Here is a 15,471-nt window from a genome sequence, read left to right on the forward strand (position 1 = left end):
GGTGTATTCAAACTGAAATCTAAATTGCAGTGTAAAAATAAAGCAGCCAGTATTTACGCTGCACAGAAACAAAATAACCCACCCAGATCTAACTCTCTGTGCAAATGCTATATCTGCCCCCCCCTGCAGTGCATATGGGCCCTCATTCCGAGTTGTTCGCTCGTTATTTTCCTTCGCATCGGTGCGATTTTCCGCTAACTGCGCATGCGCAATGTTCGCACTGCGCATGCGCCAAGTAAATTTGCTAAGAAGTTTGGTATTTTACTCACGGCATTACAAGGTTTTTTCTTCGTTCTGGTGATCGGAGTGTGATTGACAGGAAGTGGGTGTTTCTGGGCGGAAACTGGCCGTTTTATGGGAGTGTGTGAAAAAACGCTGCCGTTTCTGGGAAAAACGCGGGAGTGGCTGGAGAAACGGGGGAGTGTCTGGGCGAACGCTGGGTGTGTTTGTGACGTCAAACCAGGAACGAAACTGACTGAACTGATCGCAGTGGCAGAGTAAGTATCGAGCTACTCAGAAACTGCTAAGAAATTTCTATTCGCAATTTTGAGAATCTTTCGTTCGCAATTCTGCTAAGCTAAGATACACTCCCAGAGGGCGGCGGCTTAGCGTGTGCACTGCTGCGAAAAGCGGCTAGCGAGCGAACAACTCGGAATGAGGGCCATGGTTTTGCCCAATTGCTAACAAACTTGGTGCTTCGATCAATTCAGAATTACCCCCCATGTGCACTGCAGGGGAGGCAGATATAACATGTGCAGAGAGAGTAAAGGGGGGTACTCACAGAGCCCTCACTGCTTAAAATCTAAGCAATCTGACTAGATTGCTTAGATTTTAAGCCTGATCGCTCTGTGTGTACCCCCTACAGCGATAGCGATGCGCAGCCCCGCGCATCGCTATCGCTGGTGCTAGATTGGCCTGCCGTGAAGGCCAATCTAGCGGGTCGCTGGGGGAAGGGGGGGGTGCCCTGGGCAGCATATAAATCCTGAACAGAGACTGGCAATCGAGTATATAAGTGTCTAGGCACTATATTTAACCCCGCCAGTATAAGTATATGTAAGTAATAGCGGGGCTATGGCGCGCCATTAAGGGGGCGGGGCTTCCCCCTCACAGCTCATTTCAGCGCCATTTTCTCCTCACAGAGACGCTGGTCCTTCCAAAGCACTGCTGTACAGATCAGAGTGGAAAACGAGGGGGGGCACAGTTGTTTGGTGCAATATAAGTTGAAAATAAAAGCACACTATATCATGAGCGCTGTGAAAATGAGCTGGTAAACCCCTTCTGTGTTTCCATGACAGAATATACTGGGGTATATCCCTTATAGCCAGTGTAATGTCGGTGGGTGTTTGGTACACGTGTGTCGGCATATCTGAGGCTGAGTGCTCTGCCACAAAGGGAATGACTGTCAGCGCTGTCGACTCCTAATGGTACTTGGTACATGTAAATAAATGTCAACATGTCAGTAGAGGTATATTTTTCCCAAGAGAAAACTATATGGGAGACACAGACGTGGGGGGGGGGGTGACCCTGTCGGCACCAACAATATCTGACTGGGTAGATTTTGGCATGATAATGTGATGCATGTCAGAAAGAGCTATACCTATATGTATATGTATGTATGGTAAAGTTACATAGGTCTGTGGCACGATCACAGACGCGATAATATTTATGGAGTGAGTCATATTCATAGAATAGATTTCTCTCAGACCCCTCGGGATAGCAAAAATGTTATTTTGCCCAGTTACTACTCCCTGAGATCGACTCGAATAATGGCCCTCATTCCGAGTTGTTCGCTCGTTCTTTTTCATCGCATCGCAGTGAAAATCCGCTTAGTACGCATGCGCAAAGTTCGCACTGCGACTGCGCCAAGTAACTTTACTATGAAGATAGTATTTTTACTCACGGCTTTTTCTTCGCTCCGGCGATCGTAATGTGATTGACAGGAAATGGGTGTTACTGGGCGGAAACACGGCGTTTCAGGGGCGTGTGGCTGAAAACGCTACCGTTTCCGGAAAAAACGCAGGAGTGGCCGGGGAAACGGTGGGAGTGCCTGGGCGAACGCTGGGTGTGTTTGTGACGTCAACCAGGAACGACAAGCACTGAACTGATCGCACAGGCAGAGTAAGTCTGAAGCTACTCTGAAACTGCTAAGTAGTTAGTAATCGCAATATTGCGAATACATCGGTCGCAATTTTAAGAAGCTAAGATTCACTCCCAGTAGGCGGCGGCTTAGCGTGTGTAACTCTGCTAAATTCGCCTTGCGACCGATCAACTCGGAATGAGGGCCAATGTTTCTTATGTCGACCATAATGTTTCCTGATTAGATCTACAAAATCGGCATTCAGTACCTGTTCATACACATTAGAACGTATTAACGTCACTAGGGACCCTGCTGTTCCTGACAAAAGAATATATGTATACATGTTAGATATATATATAGATATATGTGTGTATAGGTGCATTTAAAGGTATATATATATATATGTATATATATAAAAAAAATTATAATGAATGCTGAGGTAATGTTATTCCTTCTCATGTACTGAGCGCTCTGTTGAAAAAACTCTGGGTGAAGGATTCCGAGTGTTTATTCTTTTCTCGCCGTGGATAGAATAAAGTGAGAGTCAACCCCTGTTCTGCACGGGACCCTGTCACAAATGATCGTATGCAGGAAGATATGTGATACTCTAATTATGTGTCCGCATGTACGTTGATTATACTTGCATTACATGCACATGGGGGAGTAGTTGTATGCAGGGTACTCCTTAGGTTGGGTCATGTCTATATCATTGCAGCATACTGCCGTGCGACTACAAGGGATATAGGACTCTTGGGTTCGCGGGCCAATTCCATGGCGGTCTCGACTAGGAGGGCGTTGTGGATTCACCAATGGAATGCTGAGGCTGACTCCGAGAAGAACTGGAGTCTCTTCCCTATGAAGGTGAAACCTGGTTTGGGGATGGCTTTGTTAAGTTGATCTCGGCAGATACCACTGGTAAGTCTACCTTCTTGACCTATGTTCCCTTACAACGGTTGGTGACACATTTTTGTAGGATGCAGTCATTTCGACCGAATGGATACGGTTTTCCCTTTCTTTGCAGGTAGAGGAAGGTGAAAAGGTAAGAGGTCAGCAGCCTTTTCAAGTTCGCAGAAGCAGAAATCATCCTCTGTTTCTGCCGCATCCACCGCATAATGCTGGGTCTATCTTGCGGGAGCCCACACCGGTGGGACCACGTATAATACTCTTCAGTCAGTCCTGGAACGGACATGGACCAGTGAGTTTAAGAATAGAGTCCCAAGGGGGACATACTGGAGTTTCCAGACGATTCCCCTCACTGATTTTTCAAATAGACCTTACCGATTCTCCTCTGGACGGGGAGGTAGTATGCAACGCCATACAAGAGTTGTGTCAGGATCAGGTCATTGTCCTGCTGTCCCGGTCACAAAAAAACATAAAAATTCTACTTAAGAGGTTGATCTACAAGATGGAAGGGATCTCCAATCTGTAAAATGAGGAAGAGGGTCTAAGTACGGTTTCTTCCGCATTAGGCTTACCTGGGTTTTCTATTCAGGATTGTCATTACCAATTCACTGGAGTGATGGCGGTATGATGGTTTTCCTTTGATAGTAAAAGAGTCATTATTATTCTGTACTGGGACGCTCTCCTGAGTACGGCGAGGTCAAGAAACAAGTGGCGCAAAACGTTGCTTTCTCCCTGGCAGTTCTTCAACAATCCTTAACTTGCCAGAATCACTGTTGTTCCCAACGAAGCGGTTGTCGGCGTTGGGAATAATGTTAGATACAGAACTGTTTAGAGTTTGTTTCTTCCAGTGGAAAAAGCTCTGAGGATCCAGAGTCGGGTCAGATCTGCAACAGTGTCAATCCATCAATACGTTCCGTTGATGAAAAAGATGGTTGCGGCCTACGAGGCCATTCAGTGAGCAGGTTAAATGTCAGAGTGGTTTTAGCGGGACCAGTTGGACATGTGGTCCGGGTCTCACCTGCACATGCACCGGAAAATAATCCTATCTCCAGGACCAGAATCTCTCTCCTGTGGTGGCTGCACAGTTCTCACCTCAAAGTGGGACGAAGGTTCGGGATCCATGATTGGATCCTGGTGTCCATGGATGCAGGTCTCCGAGGCTGGGGAGCAGTCATTCAGGGGGAAAAAAATTCCAGAGAAAATGGTCAAGCCAGGAAGCTTGTCTGCACATAAACATTCTGGATTTAAGGGCTATTTACATCGGCCTTCTGCAAGCGGAACATCTTCTTCGCAATCTGCCCGTCTTAATTCGGTCGTAAGTGGCGTACGTAAACCGCCAGGGCGGAACGAAGAGCAGAGCGGCAATGGCAATAGCCACAAATGTTTTCCGCTGGGCGGAAAGACATGTAAACGCTCTGTCAGCTGTCTTCATTACGGGTGTAGACAACTGGGAAACAGACTTCCTCAGCAGACACGACATCCATCCAGGAGAGTGGGGTCTTCAGCAAGTCTTTGCAGAAGTGACAAGTCGTTGGGTAATTCCTCAAATAGACATGATGGCGTCTCGCCTCATCAAGAAACTTCCGGGATATTGTTCCAGGTCAAGGGACCTTCATGCAATAGCAGTGGACGCCCTAGTTACACCGTGGGTGTTTCAGTCGGTATATGTGTTCCCTCCGATTCCACTCATTCCAAAAGTGATAAAGATCATAAGAAGAACAAGGATTCAGGCAATCCTCATTGTTCCAGATTGGCCAAGGAGGGCTTGGTATCCAGATCTTCAGGAATTGCTCATAGGAGATCCATGGCCTCTTCCTCTACGAGAGGATCTGTTACAGCAAGGGCCGTGCGTGTACCAGGACTTACCGCGGCTTCGTTTGACGGCTTGGAGGTTGGGCGCAGAATCCTAGCCGAAAGGGTATTCCCAGTGAAGTCATTCCCACACTGCTTTAGGCTAGAAAAGAGGTAGCGGCAAAACATTATCACCGTATTTGGAGAAAATATGTGTCTTGGTGTGAATCCAAGGAGGCTCCTGCGGAAGAATTTCAGCTGGGCCGTTTTCTCCATTTTCTGCAAGCAGGGGTGGATGCAGGCCTAAAGTTAGGCTCAATTAAAGTACAATTTTCGGCCTTGTCAATTTTCTTTCAAAAAGAATTGGCTTCCCTTAGGGAAGTTCAGACTTTCGTGAAAGGCGTGCTGCACATCCAACCTTCCTTTGTGTCCCCGGGGGCACCATAGGATCTTAACGTGGTGTTGCGGTTCCTGCAATCTCATTGGTTTGAACCTTTACGTAAGGTTGAGTTGAAATTCGTCACTTGGAAAGTGATCATGCTGTTGGCCTTGGCCTCTGCAAGGCGGGTATCTGAATTGGCGGCTTTGTCTCACAAGAGCCCCTATTTGATCTTCCATGAAGATAGAGCGGAGTTGAGAACTCGTCAGCAATTTCTGCCCAAAGTGGTGTCATCGTTTCACATGAACAACCTATTGTGGTGCCAGTGGCTACTGACGCATTTGTGGAATCGAAGTCTCTAGATGTGGTCAGAGCTTTGAAAATTTATGTAGCCAGTACGGCTCAGATTAGGACAATGGAGGCTCTGTTGTCCTGTATGATCCCAACAAGATTGGGACTCCTGCTTCCAAGCAGACTATTGCACGCTGGATCTGTAATACGATTCGGCAAGCTCATTCTACGGCTGGATTGCCATTACTGCAATCGGTGAAGGCCCATTCTACCAGAAAGGTGGGCTCATCCTGGGCGGCTGCACGAGGGGTCTCGGCATTACGGCTTTGCCGAGCAGTTACTTGGTCGGGTTCAAACACCTGTGAGAGGTTTTACAAGTTTGATACCCTGGCTGTTGAGGACCTCTTGTGGGGTCAATCGGTGCTGCAGAGTCATCCGCACTCTCCCGCCCGTTCTGGAGCTTTGGTATAAACCCCATGGTTCTTGAAGCATCCCCAGCATCCTCTAGGATGTATGAGAAAATAGGATTTTAATACCCACCGGTAAATCCTTTTCTCTTAGTCCGTAGAGGATGCTGGGCGCCCGTCCCAGTGCGTACTATATCTGCAGTTATTGGGTATGTTTACACACATGGTGTGTTGCGTTTAAGTCAGCCTGTTGCTGACGATATTCATGCCATGGCATGCGTTATGCTGTTATTGGTTGTGTTTACACACAGGTTGTGTTACGCTTTATGTCAGCGTAATGCTGCATATTCTTCATGCCGTCGGCTGGTGTTCTGTGGAATGCCATGTTCTGCGGCATACTTGAGGTGTGAGCTGGTAAGATGCTCACCGTGGTTTAACAATAAATTCTTTCCTCGAAATGTCCGTCTCCCTGGGCACAGTTACTTAAACTGGAGTCTGGAGGAGGGGCCAGTTCACACCCATTCAAAGTCTTAAAGTGCCAATGTCTCCTGCGGATCCCGTCTATACCCCATGGTTCTTGAAGCATCCCCAGCATCCTCTACGGACTGAGAGAAAAGGATTTACCGGTAGGTATTAAAATCCTATTTTTTACACTGCAATTTAGATTGCAGATTGAACACACCACACCCAAATCTAACTCTCTCTGCACATGTTATATCTGCCTCCCCTGCAGTGCACATGGTTTTGCCCAACTGTGTTGTGGAAAAAAGACACAACGTGAATAGTTGTAGCCAAATTTTAAAGTTTATATTGATAATGGCAGAGCAAGATTACAATAAAGTGACAGTCAGCATGCACTTTACAAGTAATTACAAGGGAGCTCCATCTGCCTCTCGAACATGGCATAGATGGCCCCTAATATTGCATATTACAAAGAATTACTCCACCCAAGCTTGGACCAATCATAGCAGGCCTTGAGGCCCGTTCCTCCTTATCGAACACCATCTGGTCCTGGGTGGGCACATGACACAAATCAGCAAGACTAGGGTGACTTAGCAAAGTAAAGCAAGTTCTTGTCACGTACCTACATTCTTTGTCAGCAAAACATCTTACATAATAATGTCTGTTACGTATTACATGATATTAAAAAGTCAGAATAGATTCTATACATTGCTTAAATTTCCTTAACAATTCTCACCCTTTTGATAATTTTATTATCACACATATATAAAAACATAAACTAAAAGGTAACAATGGCAGTACTACTAATGCTAAGAGGGTGGTGTGACTGTGACTGGGGATGATATAGCCACAGACGCACCTGGGCCTACCCTGACTCTGTTGCCACACCCCGCAGTCAATTGGTACCTGCAGGTCAAAGTCTTGTCCTTTAGCAGCCGCTTTTCCCGGGCAAATTAGGTCCACCCAGTACTCTGATGCCCCCAGGTTTTATTATGTGACAAAGTACCAATTGAGACAGGATGTACGCAAGAGGAAGAACTGACTAAGTACTGCCTCGCGGTTGCTATTCTGCTAAGCATTCACACACCTTTATTGAAGCATTCACACACCTATCTATCTAGCTGTAAGAATAATAACAGCAGCCGGAGGTGCACTAGGGCACAGAGACCACTCGGTGAATTCGCTGGAATCGGAATGACTGACTCGTCGAAATCACTTCTCGGGATAAACTCCCTCTGGGGTGGTGTCCAAACTGTCGAAGTACACCTGCGGGACCCTCTTTCAGAGATGATGTCTTCCACCCAACTCTTACAACAACTGAGGGGTCTCTCAGAAGAGATGGGCAGTTGGGCTAGGCCGTCAGACGGTCACCCCTGTGGCTGTTATCATTCTTCCTATTAAGCGAGCGAATCCACATTTTTCCTGAAATGAGAAATACAGCACATTAAGCATTTCCAAGCGATCAAAAGAAATACAATCAATCCTATCACTACCACTATGGGTTTTATTAAATCCGATAATAGATTGTTAAACCATACACCAATTGACCCCATCCAGGAGAAGGGATTCCATCCCTCCTTGGATATGTCTCTAGCTTGTTTCTGTAATTCCTTTACTTTATTCATGTGCTCTTCTATGGGGTCATGTGAGTCCTCAATCCAGGTACAACATTCCTTCCATATAACAGCACACATTCCTCCCTCCATAGCTAACAAATAAATGAGAGCCATCCTATTTTGTAGGGTCACCTTCCTAATTTGAGCCTTTTCTTCATTGATAGCATGGATGGCACTTGTGGTCTCATTAATTATCCCATCCATAATATTTGCATATTTATTTAACTTATTTGCTAATTCAATTCCCCAGCCTGTCCAGGCAGGGAACCACATCCAGGCTTTATCTGCTGCAGTAAATAATTCTCTCTTGTATCTAGTCTCTCTAGGGCTTGTTTCTATCATATTGGTAAAAGAGATGTTCTCACGTTGTCTTATGGCTGGCACAACTCTTCCTATAGTGCAGTTCCCCCATGCTCCCATAGGAAGCCATGAGTATGCCCTATTTCCACAAATATAGTATAGGCCTTGCTTCAGCACCCTAGGGATTATCTTACCATGGTTTCCCAACCAGCTCTGAAACCATACCATATTATTGTGCACTTGGGTCTTACAATCCCAATCATCCTCATCCGTCTGGTTAGGAGAGGCACACCTAGGGGCACAAAGAGCTTTCATATTTGCACACCAACATTGATTGTTACAGTTACCGTTCACCTTGTCACATAACTTTTCATTGTATTCCATGTTAAACACTAAGGCAGCATTTTTACAATTTGTTTCTCCAACATATACCTTAGGTAAGTTGACTAGGTGACCTTTTAGTTCAGCCACGTGGTTAATAAACATAGGCCCTATGCACATAGTGGGCGGAGAGATTATACCAGCAATTTCTAAATATATTCCTAGGTCTGAAAGAGCATTGTGAGCAGTGTGATTTATGTCTATTTCAACATTATAGCTATAATCTGTGAGGTTAAGATCATTCATCGAGATAGGGATACCAATCAAAGGGATTCCTTTATGGTTAGCAGGAACATAAGAACAGATCCAACAGTCAGTGGCGTTCAGCTCCTTAGCGGTCTGCTGATGTAGAAGCCATATAGAGTTCTTTTGCTGTTCTCCTTTCACCTGCACACACTGATATAAAGCACAAACAAGCAGGCAGAAAAACAAGCGTATCTTAACAGTCCATTCAGTTCTCTTCTCCCCGGGGGCCCCATGCTTTTAGGACCAGTTTGCATCATTGACCTGAAAGTTAATTTTCTTACAGTGAGAAGCGTACTTTCCTCTCCACTTTGACGGAGGTCACTGTGGTCAATAGCACCTGGTACGGGCCATCAAATCGGGGTTCCAGATGTGTCTTGTGGATCTGGTAAAGAAGAAAACACTTTGCCATGCAAATTAGTCAGTGGCTTATGAAGCTGAACAACGTAGTCAGTAAGAGAAGCGTACTGTCCATGCAATTTGAGTGGCAGCCTGCCAAACAGTATCTCAAATGATGAAAGTCCATGTAATCCCTTTGGGGTATACCTCATTGCAAAAGGATCTACTAGTAAAGCTTGTACCCATGTAAGTTTTGTTTGCTCACAGATCTTAGACATTTTTAATACGCTATTTGCTCTCTCAACCGTTTCATGTAGGCCATACCTGCACACAAATTCAGATATCAATTTCTTTGCTGTTACTGCAGCCGTTACCTTGGCAACAGGCCACGCCTCTATCTACAAGGACAACATAACCATTCTGTTATAAAGTATTTCAAACACTGTGCAAACCAAAATATAGCAATCATAGCAATCATTCCCCCTTTGGAAACATATGAAGGGAGATGTGCACACAATCGACCATCCTCATGTTTCCAAACAATATTTATTTATTTATTTGCAACCTGCCTTCCCCCATTTACCAAGTGTTTGGGGACCTGCCTGATTTGACATACTTTCTCTCTTGAGAACACGGGCTGCTCCACTGTCCACCAGATACTCCACTGAGTAAAAAGGCATTTCAGAGAGGGTCAAGTGGACAACGGCATCACCCCCCTACTCTCCGAGTGTTAGGAAACGAGTACAATGTTACAAATTGAGACCCTGGAACTCTGTGGAATGTGTGACAACTGGGGAGTTCCAGTACTCATGAGTGAAGCTGCGGTCAGTATGAATGGCCGCAGCAAGACCTTTTCTAACCCTATAACCATTACTCCTCCCAGTGGTCGGATGGTGCCTGAGGTGCTAGTCTTCTGCCCAAGGCAGCCGCGTTTGAATGGGCGAATTAGGTTCGCCCAAACTCCGATGCCCTCCAGTCTTACAAGGTTACAAGGCACCACCTGAGACTGCGAGTGAGGGGAAAACTAGCTACAGCTAAGGTGACTATAACATGAGAACTAAACAAACAAGTTATGTGCAGCGCTGCCGCCAGTACAAAAACACAAAACTAAGGCTAGTGGGAAGACCCACAAAATATGACACTGTAGTTACCAGGCTAGTAAACAAAAGTATAGCACTCTAAATAAGTACATAAGAAATCCTGGCATGCAAACAGAAATATATCCTAAAATACATGAACCGAATGCAGCTAGTGGGAAGACCCACAAAATATGTCACTGTAGTTACCAGATTAGTAACCAAAAGTATAGCACTCTAAAGTACATAAGAAATCCTGACATGCAAACAGAAATATAACATACAATACATGAACCGAATGCAAACAGGAATGAACCACTGCTGTGGCTCATAACATCAAGATGACTGGTAACACTGGAAGCCCTCCCTGTCAGGCGCTATCCTGCCCCCCTTTTTGGAGCTGGACAATTTCTTGCAATGTGGCCCTGTTTCACACAATTGTAGCACTTCACATTTCTGGACTCCCAATTGTTCCTCCCCCTAAACTTACCCCTCTGGGGGTTACCAGGTGTGTCAACTACCATCACCCTCTTGACCATTTTCTTCTGTACCTCCTGTATATTTCTCTGTCTTCAGCTGGCTAAACTCACTTGTACCAGGCATGAACTGCTCTCTAACAAGTTAGGCTGAGGCTTGAGGCAAGCGATATTCCTCAGCCCTTTCATCTCTCTCACCTTGGGTTATTTTAGGAGTGATGACAAGCTCACCTTCCACTCCACACAAAACCCTTCCTCCCCCTCTTTCTCATCTGACTGTACCTCCCCTCCTTGCTGATTTGCCCTTCCTGTTCTTGTTTCTGATGTAAAAAAAATACTTTGGGCTTTTTGCTGTCTTTTATAAGATTCTACCATCCACCTACTCCAAGCTGCCTATTCATTTGGCTCAGTGAATTTTGTTTTATTTTTTGTAGAGGGTTGCCCAGCGGGATAATTCAAAGGTTCCCTCTTTTGGGATCCCACAATCCATCCCCCTAGTCAGCCTGCCCCACTTAGGTAAATGCCGGCTGACCCATTTGCCATATTTCTTACTCATCTCCTCCTGTGGGGTACGAGGAGTCTCAGGACGTCCATTACTCTGATTTGGTGATCAGCCAAATCCACGTTTGCTGTGACTGTTTCCCATAGCCCTGCTATGGTGGAGGGGACTCTTGCACCCCTCTCTCAGTGTTTCACAGCACTATATTCTATGGCTATTGGCTGTTAGGGGAAGTCCCACACAGCGAATCCCCGCTTTTGGTCCCTCCAAATTTTCCAACAGAGCCAAATGAAAATCAGCAAGGCGAAGATGCCAAACAATATTTGCCCTCTAATGTCCTCTAGGTTAAACCATGCAAGTAAGGGATTATCTAAGTAAGAAGTATGATTTTTCATGAGACACAGAGAGACGCCAGTCTGCAGCTTCAGGACACGCCCTTCAGTGTAGCGAGAAACAGACTCAAACCAGTGTACACAGAGCTGTCAGATAGCAGGCCAGGAGGTAATCAGAGATTATATCGCTCCTGTTCGGGGGAGAGCCACAATCAGTTGCCCACAGACTGGTATCGACAAGCAAGGGTAGACCAGCAGAGAAACTACTCTTCACCAACACTTATCCTTATATTTGTCCTTCCACTATGCAGACAATGTTAATGACAGTTTACGTGACAGACTGAGAAGATAGGAAACATTCGTGTCTGAGGACATTAGGGTCCTCTTACTTTTTACTCCACTGCCCCCAGCATGCTTGGGGCAGCACAATCATTCAGCCATAAAGGGCCTCTGTCATGCTGATGTGGCAATGTGCCAGCATCTACATACACTCACACATGCATATCAAAACAGATATTACAACACAAAACAACTATTCAGGTTCTTGGGATCTGTACTCACGATAGTGGGACGGAGGGTCTTAGGAGCAGAGGAGGGGAGAGCAGACAGAGACACAAATGTTCTCACCTTTTTTGAATGGCGCCAATCTGGTCTCCAGTCCTCCGTTCCTGTCCTGATTCCGTTCCAATCGTTTTCAGATCCCGGGTTTCGGCACCAAATTGTTGTGGAAAAAAGACACAACGTGAATAGTTGTAGCCAAATTTTAAAGTTTATATTGATAATGGCAGAGCAAGATTACAATAAAGTGACAGTCAGCATGCACTTTACAAGTAATTACAAGGGAGCTCCATCTGCCTCTCGAACATGGCATAGATGGCCCCTAATATTGCATATTACAAAGAATTACTCCACCCAAGCTTGGACCAATCATAGCAGGCCTTGAGGCCCGTTCCTCCTTATCGAACACCATCTGGTCCTGGGTGGGCACATGACACAAATCAGCAAGACTAGGGTGACTTAGCAAAGTAAAGCAAGTTCTTGTCACGTACCTACATTCTTTGTCAGCAAAACATCTTACATAATAATGTCTGTTACGTATTACATGATATTAAAAAGTCAGAATAGATTCTATACATTGCTTAAATTTCCTTAACAACTGCTAACAAAGTTCCTGCTTCGATCAACTCAGAATTACCCCCTAGTGATCGCAAATACTTGCTATAGCGCGTATTTTACGCGCTATAAGCAGTAAGGGACCCAGTTTTCAAAAATCTGCGGGTCCCACAGGATGCGTTGTGATGAGCGCTGCACACCGCGACCAGTGAGTCCTCCTGCTGCCTCCCCGTCCCCTTCCAATGGATGCTGCGCTGCCGTGAGCCCGGGTGGAGCATGGTTGGTGCACGCCTCCCCGTCCCCTTACAATTGGTGCTGCGCTGCCGAGAGCCTCCCCCCTCCCCCCCCCCCAGTCACCGATAGACAGGGAGGGTGCCGCATGGTTGGTGTCGCCTCCCCGCCCCCTTACAATTGCTGCCTTGAGCCCCCCCGGGTCACTGATAGACATTGCTGCCGCCTCCCCTCACTCACAGCCGGCCCGACACAGCAGAGAGGGCGGCGGCTATAACGGAGCAGTGATTACCTTGCGGCGGGGGGGAGACAGCTTGTCAGGCACAGTGTTTATGGAGCCCGGGCCTGGGGCGGGCAGCAGGAGATGCGGAGTTGAGAGAGCTCTGTTCCCGGCTATTCTCAGCACCCAGCAACCCGGTAACAGGGATGGGCAGCTTGTGTTATTGTCTGGATATATACATGTGTGTTGATGTTTGTGTACTTGTAATAAGTATGTGTATGTCTGTATGTATAGGAGTATATATGTGGCTGTATTCATGTGTAAATGTGTGTGTGTTTTTACACTAAAGCCAGAGGTGTCTAACTTAAAATCTGGTTGCCAAGAAGTGGGTTCCCATCAGCTATATTTTGCAATTCATGTATGCAGTACCCTCTATTTGCACTGCCTTGGCATATCTGCACAATGGCATAATGCCACTTGGGCTGGCAGGGTAGTACCACACTCATGCTCTGCTTGGCGCAATGTGTATAACGTGCTCTGACTGGCGCAATGTGAATAACGTGCTCTGCCTGGCGCAATGTGTATAACGTGCTCTGCCTGGCGCAATGTGTATAATAACGTGCTCTAACTGGCGCAATGTGTATAATAACGTGCTCTAACTGGCGCAAAATTTAGGACCCGCCCCCTACACACCTTGCTCAGGTGTCTCACATGCAGTACAGAGTTCAGCACTTCCAGACGGTAATGTTCCGGACTGTTTCCAGCTTCTAAATAGCCGCTGCTATTCACGCTGCTTAAGCCAGTCGATCTCTAACAGCAACCAATCTCCTCTCCGCTGCAAGCTGTCTGTGGGTATTGCAGGATACCTGACCGGGGACGCCCGGTGAATGTACCAACCCACTGGAGAGGTATTTATTACTGATTGACTTACTGGCTCCTTACACGTGATTTATTACCGGAGCTCTATATATTGCACCTTTGTTCATCATCACTGTGCACTACGAACGGCTTCCATCTCAGTCACGGAACATGGACTTGGGCAATTTACATTATAGCTGTTACACTACATAAGTGCCCATTGTGCTGACACTGTGAGATAATTAACTGTGCAACAATTTATGCAGTTTTCATTGTTTTATGCATATGCATGATTTTACAATGTTTTAATAAATTTGGTTATTTTTTAGTATTGACATACTGGCTCTCTCTATTGTCATTTGCACACTTTTCTGAAATCCAGCGCAGCCGTTTCTTTTTTTCTTGTATAACGTGCTCTGCCTGGCGCAGTGTGTATAACGTGCTCTGCCTGGCGCAATGTGTATAATAACGTGCTCTAACTGGCGCAATGTGTATAATAACGTGCTCTAACTGGCGCAATGTGTATAAAGTCCTCTACCTGGCGCAATGTGTATAATGTGTTGTACCTGGAGCAAAGTGTATAACGTGCTCTACCTGGGGCAGTGTGCATAGGAGGTTCTACCTGGTGCAATGTGTATAAGCGGCACTACTGTGTGGTGTAATGTGAATTGACACTATTATGTGGTCACGCCCTGTCCCCATGAAGCCACGCCCCTAAAATTTTGCAGCGCGCCTTTGGCGCACGCCGCCTATGCTTTACGGTCTGGGAGGTGGAACACCAATTCACTTTCTGCCTTAGGGCACCAAAATGTCTAGTTACACCTCTGGGGCAGAGTGTCCTGCATGCTACACAGCCCAGCAGCATTGTCACCCCATCCCCCCACCTTGCAACACTTTTGTAGTGTCCAAACAAGATTAAGATTAATACGAACCTTCATTCGGATGGGACCCAGAAAAAGACCGGTAGGACCGCGATTTTTAAAAGTGAGGGGTCCTTGGGACCCACTTTTTTTTTGGCTCAGCGCAATCACTGCAGCCCTTGTGCTACCTACTGCTGAGCTGGAGAAGGAGGGCTCAATTCTTTGTCGGGAGGGCTACCTATCGACGCAAATATTTGAAAAGGAGGACAGTGCTGATATCATCCACTGTTATATCTCTCATAACAATGAACTCTACACCAAGCCGAAGAATGTGGGTGAGAGATCGCAGACATGGAGAAGCATTCATGCAGACCATTCTAGCATATCAGGAGGAGCAGTGGATGGAAAACTTCAGGATGTCTTGTGCTACATTCGAGTATGTTTTGGAACTACTGTCCCCCACAATCACCAAGCAGACCACCAGGTTCTGGAAGCCCATTGAGCCAGCCAGGAGATTAGCGATTGCTCTCTGGTGGTATGCTACCCCTTGAGAGTATCGCATAGTTTCCAGTTTATTTGTAATAGGGATTGGCACAGTCTGCAAGATTGTCTACCAG

General features: G+C 46.2%; 1 protein-coding gene and 1 long non-coding RNA gene across 4 annotated transcripts in view; one reads left to right on the forward strand and one right to left on the reverse strand.

Moving 5' to 3' along the window:
* The window catches only part of LOC134890190 (uncharacterized), a 594,901-nt gene that overhangs the window by 160,311 nt on the left and 419,119 nt on the right, over positions 1 to 15,471 (forward strand). The window lies entirely within an intron of this gene.
* LOC134889968 (syncytin-2-like) lies at positions 6,634 to 12,722 on the reverse strand. Of its 2 annotated transcripts, none has more exons than XM_063913417.1 (2): positions 12,401 to 12,722; positions 6,634 to 9,587 (listed from the first exon to the last, which is right to left on the reverse strand). In XM_063913417.1, exon 2 carries the CDS (start codon positions 8,851 to 8,853, stop codon positions 7,708 to 7,710), a length of 1,146 nt encoding a protein of 381 aa, XP_063769487.1. In that variant the 5' UTR covers positions 8,854 to 9,587; positions 12,401 to 12,722; the 3' UTR covers positions 6,634 to 7,707. The 2 variants fall into 2 exon arrangements, with proteins under 2 accessions (XP_063769487.1, XP_063769486.1); XM_063913416.1 differs by having other exon boundaries at positions 12,200 to 12,722.

Source organism: Pseudophryne corroboree, chromosome 1 (genome assembly GCF_028390025.1).
Source record: "Pseudophryne corroboree isolate aPseCor3 chromosome 1, aPseCor3.hap2, whole genome shotgun sequence".
Lineage (NCBI taxonomy): Eukaryota > Metazoa > Chordata > Amphibia > Anura > Myobatrachidae > Pseudophryne > Pseudophryne corroboree.

Bases quoted from the DNA above. Each gene is read 5' to 3' on its own strand.
- LOC134889968 (XM_063913417.1), bottom strand. From the start codon at position 8,853: ATGAATGATCTTAACCTCACAGATTATAGCTATAATGTTGAAATAGAC.